We start from the raw sequence: 14,656 nt of genomic DNA, 5'->3' as shown, positions 1-14,656 counted from the left end.
GAGAGAAGGAGAAGAGAAGAGGAGAGTGGGCTGGGCCGGCCCATGCTGACAAAAAGAAAAGTGAAAAGAAGGAGGCTGCTTTTTTTTTTTTTTACAAAAAATTTAATACTAGTATGCAGATGTTCCTAATGTCTATATAAGATGCAAATTAATAAAACCACTTTGTGAAGCCCTCATCAGACGGCTGATTGCAGGATGATATCTTGTGGCGTTTCAGGAGGAACAGCTTGATTTCATCCCTCCGGATGGGGAAGAAACCGTCGAGGCAAGTGGAGGAGAAGATCTCAAGGGTACAGATGCGGCGGAGGTTGCACGAGTGGGTCGCCGTAAGAGGAGGATACGATGGTGGTGCAGTTGTAGCGGAGGTGCTTGTTGATGAGAAGGACAGGGCGGCTGGCGAGCACGATGTCGTTTGTGGTGAAGCACTCTTCCGCTGATGAGACGACCAACACCCGGTAAAGGCAGTAAAATCTTTAGGGTTGCCACTTACATATAATTTTCTAGTGCCACGTAGGCATTCTCTAGTGGAAGAGTTTTGACTGCTTGGTTTAGAAGAAAGGTTTAGGAGCTGATTGATTGTTCTTTTTATCCAATATTGGAATACGAACATCACCTATGCGTGATTTCGCATTAAAGAGACTACCTCTCTCGAAAATTGTTGAGAAAAGGGGCTCGCAATGTCCAGCAAACATGCATATTTCTTTAGCTGCGCTTATGAACTACAACAAGGGCAATCAATGCTAGCACACGATTACATCATTAAAACCATCCTGTTATTGAAAACTACAACGTAAATGCGCCACCCTCCATACATCTGATTAGGGGAGAACTCTATTCGATATTTCTCGTGCTCTGCACAAAGCTTCCAATGGCTTTTCCTTGGGCATTGTTAGACCTTCACCCTCCCCCATGTCGACTTCCTGTTCACCGGTCCTCTTCCAGTCAAAGCATTGAATGAGTGAGGCCAAAGTCAAGCCCACCATTTTATGAGCCAAAGGTGCACCGGGGCAGCCCTCCTCCCCATCCCAAAAGGCAGCATCAACCTATTTATTTGACCATCGCCACTTTCAAACCTCTCCGGCTTGAAGGCCATTGGGTCGGGCCATTGTTCGGGGTCTCGGTGAATTGCCCAAGCATTAATCAGCACAACTGTGCCACGGGCACGTCGTAGCCTCCTACTATGCACTCATCCGATGAGTAGTGGGGTATCAAAAGCGGGGCAGGCGTATGTAAGCGAAGGTGTCTCTGAGATAATGTTTTGAATATAAGGTAGCTTCGAGAGATCCGATTCATCAACCAAATGATCATGGCAGTGGGTGTTGATCTCTATTTTTGCCTTTTCTAAGATGTTGGGATGGTTGAGCAAATTGGCAAGCGCCCACTCAATTGTAATAGATGATGCATCAGTTCCAACTATCAGTTGTATCTGCTTATTATAAGTCATGACATTAAATTCAAGTCTTCTATAAGGCTCACAATGAAGCCTAGCAAAATACACCATATTATGACTTCTTGGATTGTGTAACTCATGTTTTAGGCAATTTTCATCCATTGCCAGTGATTTGGATATTAGTTAATTTTTCAAACTACAACTATCCACATCTCCTTCAAATAATTAAATATGGCATATCAACGATAAAAGAAATATATTATTTAACAAATAAGTTACACAAGTTGTGTAGATATAAAAATCCTACTTTTTCGGCATAATTTTGGTAAGGTTGCCATTTAAGCTAAGGTTGATTCTCGGAAATTACCAACTTACAAGGAGAATCACTACAAGGGAAATTAATCTAAGACACTACTTGCGAGCAACTATACCGAAAAAAAATAAAAATGAGAAAGGGCCGATCATAATAATCTAGAAGCTACAGATCAAAGATTAAATACAGGTTCCAAAATTTCGGAATATTGATTCTACCTAGACCTATATCGTTAAGCTTAAAATAATTGAGATTACAACAATAATGAAACAAGATTTACTAAGCTTAACTAGATCGACCCCCACAGCAATTTACGAAAGGAAAATTCAAAACTAGGTACAACCTGTAGCAAATTTTGAGATCTTAACGTGACCCGAATATCCAAATCGATCCTACAAATGGTTTATTGTTATCGTAAAAGACACAAATTCTTTAGTTCTAAACTGAATTGACTCATAAGACTAGAGAGAACTATCTAATTTTAATTTTTCGTGACATGAATACCGATACATCAAGCATAATGTATAGAAAATAGAATGTTTCGAAACATAACTTTATCAATCTAGAGGACCACGCTAGATCACATGCACCTCATCAACAAGTAACTGGGGGTGATTAGCTCCCGGTCGAGTCTAGTTCCATCTAGGAACGAAGAACCGGACCAGAGGAATCAATCCTCAGTTTTCAAAATCGGAGACCAAACTGGAGGTGCCTGAAACCAGAACGGTCCGGTCTGGTCCCTAGGTGGTCCTATGGAACCAATTCTACAACACTGCCACGAGTACTTAAAGCCGTTGATGGTGTGGAGGTCTGAGCGACGAAGACGTAGAAGACAAGGGGGGGACAAGGGAGTTTAGGGCCAGCAAGGCAACACTAGAGGCAGGACAACAGCTAGGAGAAGGCATTGAAGAAGACGGTGAGGAAGATGAAGAAGAGGAGGAAGAGGCGGTGGAGCTACATTCTTCTATTGGTTGCTTGTGCGTCTCGAGGGTCTTCTTGAAGTGGAGTTGGATTATTGTGTTGAGGGCCGTCGAGGTGGGGGAAGGGAAGGGCTCAAATCTCCAGGTGATGAGGATAAAAATCAAATGGAAAATAGTTGGCAGGCAAGGTGAAGTAACTAAATGATGACTTTTGAGGACAATAGAGCTACTTTTCTCTGACAATTTTAGGCAATGAGACTTTCTATTGACTTGGCTTAGGTTAGGTTTACTTTTAAGAAATAAAATAATAAATAATAAATAATTAGTCTTCCTTCCTTGGAATTAGGGATTGGATTGCTCATACCCAGTTTCTTTTTTAGGAATCGGGAACCGGATCAGGATCTTTAGGAACTAGACCAAACTGGCCGGTCCGGTCTAGTCTGGCCTATTGCACACCTCTAAATAGAACCCAAGAGCATAACTGAGAAAGAGAGATCAAACAAGCAACCACCCAAACCAACTGAGAAATCCCCCAAGACAAGACAAGAAAAACTCACCAGCAAGAAACCCTTGATGATCTCGTCCGTGTAATACTCCGGCTGCGACGCCTGCTTCACCAACAAGTAATCGATCATGCTCTTCTCCTCCTCCTCCTCCTCCTCGCTCTTATTCTTCTTCCGGTGGTCGTCGATCAGCCCCTGCAAGAATTCATCCATCGTCTTTCCAAGCTTGGACATCGTCTTCATGTACCCATCGTAGTCGATCACCTCAGTGGAGGCAGGTAGTCCCCCGCGTATGATCTCCCCGAGTGCCTCAAGATCTCCCTGATCATGTCCCTAAACTTCGCCGCCTCCTTCACGTCGCTCACGTCCTCCCCGTAGTACCTCTTCCCCGCCATTATCCTCATGATCACGCTGAACGTCAGCTCCGTCAGCGCCGCCCTCGGCTCCACCCTCGTGAAGCCGCTGCCATCTCCGCTTTGGCACAAGAGCAGCTTCCTCAGGAGGCGCTTGACCTCATCCTTACGGATGCCAAGCGACACATTGAGGCCGTTGGAGGAGAACATCTCGACGGCACCGATGCGGCGGAGGTTGCGCCAGTGGTCGCCATAGGGGGCGGCCATGATGGTGGTGCAGTTGTACCCGAGGTGCTTATTCACGAGGGACGGGGGTCGGTTCGCAAGGACGATATCGTTCTGGGTGAAGCATTCCTCAGTGACGGACGCAGAGGAGACGATGAGGGCAGGGCGGGCGCCGAGGCGGAGGGAGAGGACGGGGCCGTAGGCGCGGGAGAGGGCGAGAAGGGTCTGGTGGATGGGCTTCTTGAGGTGGTGGAGGTGGCCGATGACGGGAAGGGAAGGTGGGCTTGGAGGGTGGTTCTTTTTGGGCTTTCTTGTGATCAATCTGCGCAGGAGTTTGTGAGTAAATGTGATGGTTACTAGAGAGATTGTCAGTAAGAATGGCAAGCTGGGATTCTCCATTTTTGTTTGGTTTTTGCTCGACTTGAGTTGATTTTTGGGGAATGATGGTGGGGGTAATGATGAAGGGTTTACTGAAAGGGGTCGTCTTGTTGGCCGCTTGCTTGCTGTGAATGTGGATATATATGTATATTTATAGAGTCCGACTAGCATATAACGGTGCCGTTTATCTTAATTTTCGACGGAGCCGTTGCGGCCGCTTGAACTGCCGCTTGTAAACAGTAGATATTACTCAGAAAACCAAATAATAACACCATAAAATTATTCAAAACAACCATGAAATTGAAATATCAAAGGGAAAATGACATAAATGCTCACTGAATTTTAACCAAGTATGTAATGTCACTTCTGAAATTTTAATTTGTTCAATGTGATTCATGAATTATTAGTAAATATTCAATGTAGTCATTCTGTTTGATTAAAAAACAAATTAGATGTTATTTTATAATGTGGATTATTATATGATGAGTTGGATTTGTTAAAATGATGAGTCAACATGTTTTGTCATTTTATCTATCTTCGCTCATCATTATTGAAGACATGGATTATATTTTGTTATTTGATATGAATATCTTACTTTGATAATCTACTTGTAAATTTTTGTGTTGTCTACCGTTCAAACTTAACCGTTGGGAACCACATTACTAGATTCTATTGACTTGAATGATATTGAATATTTTTATATAATCTAAAGATGGTATTGCATATTTGACTAAAATTCATAGACCATCTGTGTTATTTTTTAAATATCAAATACTTATCAAAATAATTAATATAAACTGTTTCACACCTAAATTTGCATTAACAATGTAATACCTTTCACCAAAAGTCATTCTTTGGTTTTTCATAAGAGGTGGCAAGTTTTGTAACAACTCTAAATAGGAAATATCATAGGTACACAAAAAAATTGATAAACACATTTGAATGGAATCAATAATGCAGACTTTTCTAGAATTTATTTTACAACAATGCTTGATGACATAAAGATGCAATGCCATAATTTAAAGATAATTGAAAGATAACATATATATATATATATATATATATATATATATATATATATATATATTTGTGCTAGGGGAGCGGGGGATCTTCAGTAGACCAACACTAGTATTTATAGTATTCACAATATGACTGCCTACAAGCAGTTCTTCAGCAATTTTGGCCATGCTTTCACATCTTTGGAAGTTCTAACCCCATACCTTCACGTTGCCATGATTTGTTACCCCTGGGTGGTTATTCCTTAAAACCGCGTCTTGATCCTCCTTTTCTTCTGGTCACCAGTTTCAATCCCAACCAAGTCATTGCCTTATCCAACTCAATCTGTTCGTACGATCCATTGTGCTTCATAGTCTTATCCATGAGCAGCTTTAGATTCGAGTACGACCACACCTGAATTCAACATTAACCAAACGGTTAACTTTAAGTCGGTCTCTCACTCGGCTATCTATCAATTCCTCTTGACCGGCATCTTTGTTGACCAGTTTTATCACTGTAATTAGGGGTGTCAACGATTCGGTTCAATTTGATTTTTTTGAAAAGCCGAACCGAACCGAACCGAAATTTTAGTTCAATTCGATTCGGTTCAATTTGGTTTTTCAGTTTTGATTTTCAACTTTTTGCATTTGTTTTTTTTTCTTTTTTTTTTCTATTGTATATATTTCTCATTTCCAAGAAATAAGCTCTTATCGATTTGTTGGTTCGGTTTAGTTCGGTTAACTGATAAAAACCGAACCGATGATAAAAATTTCGGTTATTAATGAGAACCTAACCGAATGAAAACTGAACCCAAAAAAACCGAATTTTTGTGTTCAGTTCAATTTGGTTTTCGGTTCGATTTTTTATACCTCTAACTGTAATCATCAACCAACCACCACCCTATACCGATAGCTGATTATGGTCATTGATAAACATAAATATCTGCAAGGAATCTTATGGCTTGTATGACCACCAATAAGAGTTCGTCTGGGTAGTGCCTTATCGATAGCCGTTCCTCCTCTAAGTAACATGTTCACTAAAAAACCAGCATCATGCCGATTTACAGGATCTGGTTAATTTTTGGTACAAACAACAACGGTAGAACATTTTTCTTATTTTTGGTTTACAAATTGAAATTCAAGTCGGTCTCTCTCCTGATAACCAAAAACTTTGGTCTCCCTTGATTTTGGTCGCAAGAAAATCTGAGATACTTGACATTGATTTTGGATGGAATTTGTCAATATTTTTATATTTTCTGGTAAAAGGGTAATTTCTTTTCCAATCTCCTTCAAATGGATGCAGATTATAGAGAAGGCTACTTGATTGATGAAATAATGCTAAAGCTCGAGAAATGATGAATAATTCAACCGAGCAGGTCATATCTTATTAGCACTAGTCAGAGATTCTTGTACAAGCCTAAGGCTTTAACTTATTTTACGTGGTTGCAAGTGTTCCATGGCTTTTAAGAGTCCATTTTTTGGGAATAATTTTTTCAAAAATAGTCTTTTCCTATTTCTTTTCTTCGGAATAATTTCTGAATAAAAGAATGCATTTAGTAACTATATAAAATTTATACTCTCCGAATGGAAAAAGAACTGGAATACGTTTACTACGATTCACAATTTTTTTTTTCTAACATAGAATTTCTTTTAATTTTTAAATTTTTTTTTCTTTTCTTATTCTTCCTTGCTGTCGTTGGTTGACCACCAATAGCCGACTGTCATTGACCGCCGTCGACTGATGGTGACAAGTGGCAACGGTGGTTGGTGGGTGGTGGGTGGTTGGCGTGGTCAACAATTGTCGGATGGTGGTCAGCGATGGTGGTGGTTGGCCAATTGCCATTGCCTAGCAGTGGCCAAATGGGAAGGGATAGTGGTGAGGGGTGAGGAAGAAGAAAAGAAAAGAATAAAAAAATAACTTATTTCTAAAAATTATTCTCGGGAATAAAATGCTATATTTTTCTACTTTTTATTTATGTTCCAAATCTATTCCCTGCCTACTTTCTTATTTTTGAGGAATAAAAAAAATTAATTGACGTTACCAAAGAATTTCTATTCTTTTTTTATTCTGGGAGGTAAAAGAATAGAAACATTACTAAACAGGCCCTAGGAAAGCTTTGGTTTTAAGAGAAGCAATTGTTAGTCTCTTCTGATTCTGGGATACCGGTTGGCCAATTGCCATTGCCATTGCCTAGCAGTTATGAATATTTACTTTCAACATATATTAGCACTGCAAAAAAGTTTCTCCACAAGTAAAGTTATTATTATTATTATTATTTTAAAGCAAAGTTAAGTTACTGACACGTATTCAAGTTTAAATTTTGACAAATGTTGTTCATTTTGTTGAATGATGGATATTTTTCTCTCACAACTGTAAGTGTGAAAAATGTTTGCTAATAGAAATCCTACACTTACTTTTCTTACATTATGTTTAAATCATTCTTTTCACATTGAATGTAACAATATTTTATACTGATGATATTTCTGATAAGTGTCTTTTCTATTCCCTTTTTCTTTTTTTCATACATTTATTGTTTTTCCTGTATAAAATCCCACTTGGCAGGCTAGCAATACCACCAAGTTGGATTGACGATTCTCTCATACGTTTGTTTTCCTTAAAGAAAACATGGGGCGGAGGCAGCACCATTCCTCTCCTACGAGCAACGGTGATGTCACGCTCTCATTTCCCATATTTATATGCAGAACATTCAGTGTTGGAGCAACGCTGGACTAGCTAAAATCGATTTACGAAATTAATTTATAAATTGACGTGTTAGACTGTGAATGATCATTAAAATAGGCGACTCATACTTACAAATCAATATTAGACCAACACTTCATTTTATATATTAGTTTTGTAAATCAATCTTAACAAATCTAACATTTCCCTATCACGGGACGTATGCATGAAATACTTCTTTTTTGTGGCTGAAGCAGGTGTATCCCTTGGGTAGTTGAGAACTCAAGATCATCAACCTAGGAAGTTCCTTACGTGAACACTTAAATGACTTTAATATTTTTAAGGTACATGCAACTTGCATTATTTTTAAATTGAGCTTTAAACAAACAGAGTCTTGGATTATAACTATAAGGTTTGAATTTCCACTGCAATACGTAAGAGAACATCTTCTATTAGATGTGAGACGTTTCGCTAAGATTAACTTGATGTTTTCCATCTCTACCCATTGATTTTAACATACAATAGCAATTTGTACTGAAAAGTTATCAAAAAAGTCTTAAACTTATTATAATTATGCTGATTCAGTCTTAATTTTTTTTTTTTTTTTGCCAATTGAGTCATAAACCATTTGCAATTGTGTTAATTCAGTCCATCAAGCCAAATTTGGCTGGCCGACATTGATGTGGACGGTAGCCAATGCTAGCAAGTAATTTTTTAATATTTTTTTATTTTCAAATTTTTTATTTTTTATTTTATCTTTTCTTCTTTTTCCTTTTTTTTTTTTTAACGGCAAGACGAGCCCTTGTCAAATCGGGCATGGGCAAGCCTCACTAGTGGATCAACAAGCTCAACCTCACTAGATCTGGGCAAGGATGAGCTTGCCTAGCCACTTCGAGGCTCAACCTCGCCGAATCTAGCAAGGGCTTGTCTCGTTGGTGGCTAGGTTCGTCATAGTTGGGTAAGACCCATAGAAGACAAAGAAGGAGTGAGACGCTTGGTTGTGCAATTTGTGATGGTTGGGCTCACCTTGCCGGTTTCGCTAATTGTTAGGGGTGTTAGAAACCGAACCAAAAATTGAACCAAACCGAAAATCGAACCAAACCGAAAACCGAACCAAACCGAACCGAAAAATTCGGTTTTTTTCAGTTCGGTTCGGTTTTTGGTTCGGTTCCCATTATAAACAGAAAATTTTTGTTATCGGTTCGGTTTTATCGGTTAACCGAGCCGAACCGAACCACAAACCGATAAAATAAACCATTAACCAAATGGTTTGGTTATTCTCTCCCGTCTCCTCCGAGAGAATAGCGATTCGATTCTATTTGACTCCGGCTCTTGCATCATCCATCGATTGATCGATTCGCTTCGAGCGGATCGAGATTCCATGGCAAATCAGGGCTCACAAGAAGTGGAGAGAGCTCGGTTGCCGAGCTTGGCTCTCGAGCTCGGATGCTGATGTTGGTGGTGTTCGTTGTGCTGATGGTGGTGGGAGTTGCGAGTGAGATCTAATGGTCCTGAGCAATTTCTGGTAGCCACTGTAGTAGCACCCAGGAGAGAGAACGCCTCAAATCTTATCTGCACCCTAACCCCAAGTGTCTCCGTACCCTTCTTCTTCTTCAAGTCTTTTCTCCTGAACCAGAGTTAAACAGAACAGCCCAAATGGGAGAGGTCTTCTTCTTCGCTTTCAAAGCTCTGCCTTCGTTTTGCTTTGTGGGTTTAGTGCGTTGATTCCTTTTTGTTCCGCATGGATTTGTGAATAGTGGAGCTTCTCTCCCCTATTCCGAAGCCACTTGCTCCAGAAGAGAAGAAGCCTAAGGAGAAAGAAGCCCCCAAGAGAAGAAAGAAGAGGTCCGTCTAAAAAAATCGAACAGAAAAACGAAACCAAAAAACGAAAAAAAAAAACCAAAAAATCGAACTAAACCGAACATAAATTTCGGTTCGGTTCGTATTCGGTTCGGGATTCATTTGGTTCGGTTTTTTTAAAAAACCGAACCGAACCGAACCGTTGACACCCCTACTAATTGTGGCTTTGTGCTTCACTTGGTTGTGTAGTTGGTGGCCAACAGGGCCTTCTTCACTAGGCTGAACGAGGTATTAATCAAGGAGCTTGCCCAATGACACCTTCACTCAAACAACACCTAACCATCGACAAGGCAAGCCCATGCTAGATCTGACATGGGCAAGCCTCGCTAGTGGCTGGGTGAGCTTGTCCTCGCTTAAATCTGGCAAGGTTGAGCTCACCAATCCATTGGTGAGGTTTGCCCACGTTAGATCCAGTGAGGGCTTGCCTAGCCTATGGCTGGGTGAGCTCGCCCTTGACCAGCAACGGCGAGGCGAGCTTGGCACTAGCCGATTGCCTCAGTCCAACCACCAGCCCTCCCCTCTTGCCGGTTGTCAGAAGAAGGAGGAAGGTGGGGGAGGAAGGAATAAAAGAACAAAAAAGAGAGAGAAAGAAAAAAAGGAAAAAATAGAAGAAAAGATTAAAAAATAATAAAAATTCAAAAAAATAAAATAAAAAATTATTCACTAGCACCAGCTGACGTCCAAGTTAGCACTGACCGGTTAAATTTGGTAGGATGGACTGAATTGGCACAATTACAAAAGATTTAGGATCAATTGACCAAAAAAATGAATTTATGACTGAATCGGTATAATTACAATAGGTTTAAGATATTTTTGATAATTTTCCCTAATTTGTACGATATGTTTAGGTCTTTGGCTAGATTTTCAGCAAGTAATTTAAGGTTGAAAGTAAGGATAGGATTTTCTTTCCTTACAAAGGAGAAGCAATTTTTTTTTGCGGGGCCAAGGAATATTATTTGTATTTGCTGGTTAGAATTGCAACCTCTTATTCACCCATTTCCATCAACAAGCTGTACAAGCACGGAGAACCTTCGAACTTCGAGGAACTTGCGACATTAGCATGTCTGAGTAGGTTTAATGATGGTGATTAACATTTATAAGGAATGTTCAAGGTTTAGAAAATTTAGTATTGATGATGAGAAGGTTGGATAAAGTTAAGGCAATTATCCAGAGAAAAAGCCAATTCTTTGAAATTAATGACATCAGATAAATACCTCATCAATAAAGATTCAAGCCAATCGACCGCCTGACTTGAATATTTATCAATAGCTTAGTGGATATAAATAATGCAAATAGTGAGAGGACAAGCCAAGTCATGTTCATCAATCATCGTCATGAAGAGGACACAGTTGAGATTTGCTAAATTGCTCATCAGTAAGAATTAGGTCGAGTATGTTAGAAATGATGTGATTAATTTGCATATCATCATTGCAAGTAACTATATTATGCATGTTTAGAGTTTAGAGTTTAGAGTGCATTATTTTTATAAATAGGGCCGTACATATTTAGTCTGATAGCATATATAGGTTAAGGACATGTTAACTTTAGAATTCATATAGATTCAGGTTAGTCCATGACTTTCATAAAATAAAATCAAATAAAAAATGTTATTTAGTTTTCATTAGATTGCATGTAGAATAGGGTTAATTTGGCTCACGTCATAAAATGCATGTCATTTATAACTAAGTTAATCGAATCATGTAGATAGTTTCAGTTATTGTATGACATGCATCATTCGCATTACAAATAGTTCAATAATAGTTGGTAGTTGACTAAGCCACACTAGAGTCTTAGGTTTTAACCTTGCTGTTTTTTATAAAATAAGAAATAAAATATATAGCTTGCATTGTAGAATAAATTCATAGTTTCCTTAGGTCATTCATACATGTTAATTAATTTAGAATTACATGCATGCATTAATTTAGAAATAAAACCATGTCATCTCATACCTAGGATTTAGATAGGATTTTCACCAATCATGTAGATGCTGGTTTGGAAATCATTTAATTTGTAGACTTTCAGGGTCATTTGTCTTTTTATACCTAATAAAGTAGAATACCAAAAGTTAAAATTATAGAGTCTCATATAGATCACATATTAGTTTGCATATTTTTCTAAAGTAATAGTTTGCAGAAATCTCATGGTGACGGATAGGGATATGCTTTTCTTGCTTAGTGCATCCAAGTTCTTAAAATTTCTATAATCTATTTACTATTTTGATTATTGGGTGTTGTGTTTCCTAATTACGCACCCATATGATAACCCCTTACATATTATTGGCATAGGATAAAAATGGATAAACTTTGCATGCAAAACATTTTTAAAATAAAGAGAAAATGTACCGAAAGGGTGTTAAATTAATCTAGCATAACCAAGTCCCCCTACTCATGATTCTCTGGTTCGCAGAAGTAAAAAATACTCTCGCATTCTACTTGGATGTCTAATCGACCCATAACCGATTAGCAATAGCTTTAATAGGTAAGTTTAAATACATGTTGAATTGAGTACCAAATTGAGATTGGTAGGGCTTGGGAGAGCCCGTGCTAAACCCGAGCAATTGCTTTGATGGAGGAACCTTTGTTCTTATTTAGTAATCCATAAGCTTCCCCTTAGGTGGTCCATCTCCGGGAAGGTCATAACATAAAAAAGGTCAATTAACTCCTAAACCGTTTAACCAATTTTCCAATTTCAAACAAAGAGCTTAACATTTGACATAACACTCCTAAATTGAAAAAAACAAAAAAAACTTTGTTTTAGTATGTGAGTTCGTTTGATATGAATTGAATTTGTCAAAGGTATCTCACATTGTCTACTTGCATGTGACATTCCTTCACCTATTTGTTAAGCTTTTAAGTTACACATTTTAACATGGTATTATGGTCAAATTTTGCCCCTCGTTTTTTTTTTTTGCATGCGTGGTCCTTATTTGTCAAATTGCATAGTCATTCCTAACCTGCCTTGCACATGAGAGGGGGTGCTAAAACTTACCACTTTACTTTTTTTATGAGGATTAGATATGTGTTATATTATATACACATGGTTTTCTTTCACTTATTTGCTTAACTATTTGGGCTGGATAGTCTAATGCGATGAATGCAAACCTAGTGTCCAAAGTTAATTAGACCAAATCGCTAAAAATAATTTGTTATGAAGTTTCTTATTTCTTCCGGAACAATGATTTGATAGGACTTAGCCACTGGAGATTCCTTCGAGTACATATGATTCTTTGAGAGCATATAAATATTCCTCAATTTACCTTAATTTATTTTATTTAATCTTTCCGATCACGAGGAAGCTGGTCTTACACAGACGAGAACAAATAATAATAATAATAATAATAATAATAATAATAATAATAATAATAATAATAATAATAATAATAATAATAATAATAATAATAATAATAATAATAATAATAATAATAATAATAATAATAATAATAGAAAAAAAGAAAGAAAGGAAGATTAAACAAAGACCCAGAGGAAGCATTAGAGTGGTGGAGGTTGCTGAGGTTGCTCTTTCATTATTGCAATACCTTTACACTTTCTAGCTTTTGTTGGCTTATGGGCCTCTTTTAATCAAATTTAACAATGCATGATTCCATTTGTCATGTTCCTTATGTTTCGAAAACAAGCAATCCAACTATAAAATAGACTGAATAAAAAACTAAATGGGGCACCATTTTTACTATTAATGCATCAAACTTTATTATAGTAATTGCATCATCATTTCTACTAAAATCTCATTACCCGCCTTACAACCTTCCATAGATGAACAAATGATGTGGCCTGTTCGTTGAATATGATTATCGGAAGAACAAGTTTAACTACTTTTGATTGTCACTTTCTTTGAGGGATAAATTTCCAAAAGTTAAATCTATCATACGGTGGATAATTAACTTTTAAATTTTTCAATTTGACCAATTAAGTAGTCAACATTTTGATGTTTTACCATTGAAGTTCTTCCAGCCATCACTAAGACCCAACAACCTCGTCAGCCCTTCCAAGATGTTGAACAATGGAAAAAAAAATAATAATGAAAAGAAAAGATCTATGTGGCCCTCTCTTGTGGCCGGCAACCCTAACCAACCATTGCAATGGCCCTGGCGACCCCTATTGTCCTTTATGTGAAGATGAATAATGAGAAAAATGTAGAAAGTTAACTTTAATTGAATCAACTCAGATTACAAGTTTACAATGCTAATGACGAAAGTTGATAAGGACTTTGTAATGTTACCAATGTCACTTGCTATGAATGAGATCAATGCTTCCTTATCTTTAAGGATTTAATCACATGTTACATCATTAACTCTATTATGTCGAGTGAATTCATACTATAATCTAATTATTGTCTTACAGCCTTCTATAGACAAACTCATGATGTGACCTGCTTATTAAATATGGTTATTGAAAGAACAAGTTTAACTACTTCAGTGAACATTTTCTACAAGGTATAGTTGTCTAAAAAATCCTAAATTTATTATATGAAGGCCAATACATTTTTAAACTTTTTAATTTGGCTAATTTAATTCTAAACCTTTTGAAAATTTCTCAATGTAGTTCTTCTGCCCATAGCTAAGACCCCAATGACCCCCCACCGGTCCTTTCGGGAGATGAACAGTGGGAAAAAAGAAAATAAAGAAATTTAATTTAAATTAAATCAATTTAGTGTACAATGCGCATTGAGAAAGGTTAATGAGGACTTTGCAATGTTACAAATTTTGCATTTATTTTTCTTGCTATGAACAAAACCGATGCTCCCTAATAAGGATTCGATCACAACGTTATTTCATAAACTTTATTAAGGTAATTGCATCATCATTCATAAGAAAATCTCATTATTGTCATACAAACTTCTAAGATGAACACATGACGTGACCTGTCTATTGAATATGATTATTGAAATAAAAAGTTTAACTACTTCCGGCAATCACTTTCTCAAAGGTATAATTGTCTAAAAAGTCCTATTAATATTGTACGTCGGATAATTCAATCTAATTTTTTTTAAAAAATTTGGCCAATTTAGTTTTTAACCTTATG

The 14,656-nt window shown here is 37.5% G+C and overlaps 1 protein-coding gene across 1 annotated transcript; it reads right to left on the bottom strand.

Annotated features, from left to right (window-relative positions):
• Nucleotides 1-548: 548 nt before the first annotated feature.
• Nucleotides 549-4,103, bottom strand: LOC139882435 (isoflavone 3'-hydroxylase-like). The gene is given in 7 exon segments (XM_071866755.1): nt 549-719; nt 831-1,012; nt 1,015-1,158; nt 1,161-1,239; nt 1,241-1,429; nt 3,181-3,398; nt 3,401-4,103. Coding segments are annotated over 7 exon segments (1,686 nt in total).
• Nucleotides 4,104-14,656: the final 10,553 nt, after the last annotated feature.

The sequence above is a fragment of the Rutidosis leptorrhynchoides genome, unplaced genomic scaffold (genome assembly GCF_046630445.1).
Source record: "Rutidosis leptorrhynchoides isolate AG116_Rl617_1_P2 unplaced genomic scaffold, CSIRO_AGI_Rlap_v1 contig27, whole genome shotgun sequence".
NCBI lineage: Eukaryota > Viridiplantae > Streptophyta > Magnoliopsida > Asterales > Asteraceae > Rutidosis > Rutidosis leptorrhynchoides.
Note: the sequence above shows the minus strand (reverse complement) of the source record. Positions and strands in the feature narration are given on the sequence as shown.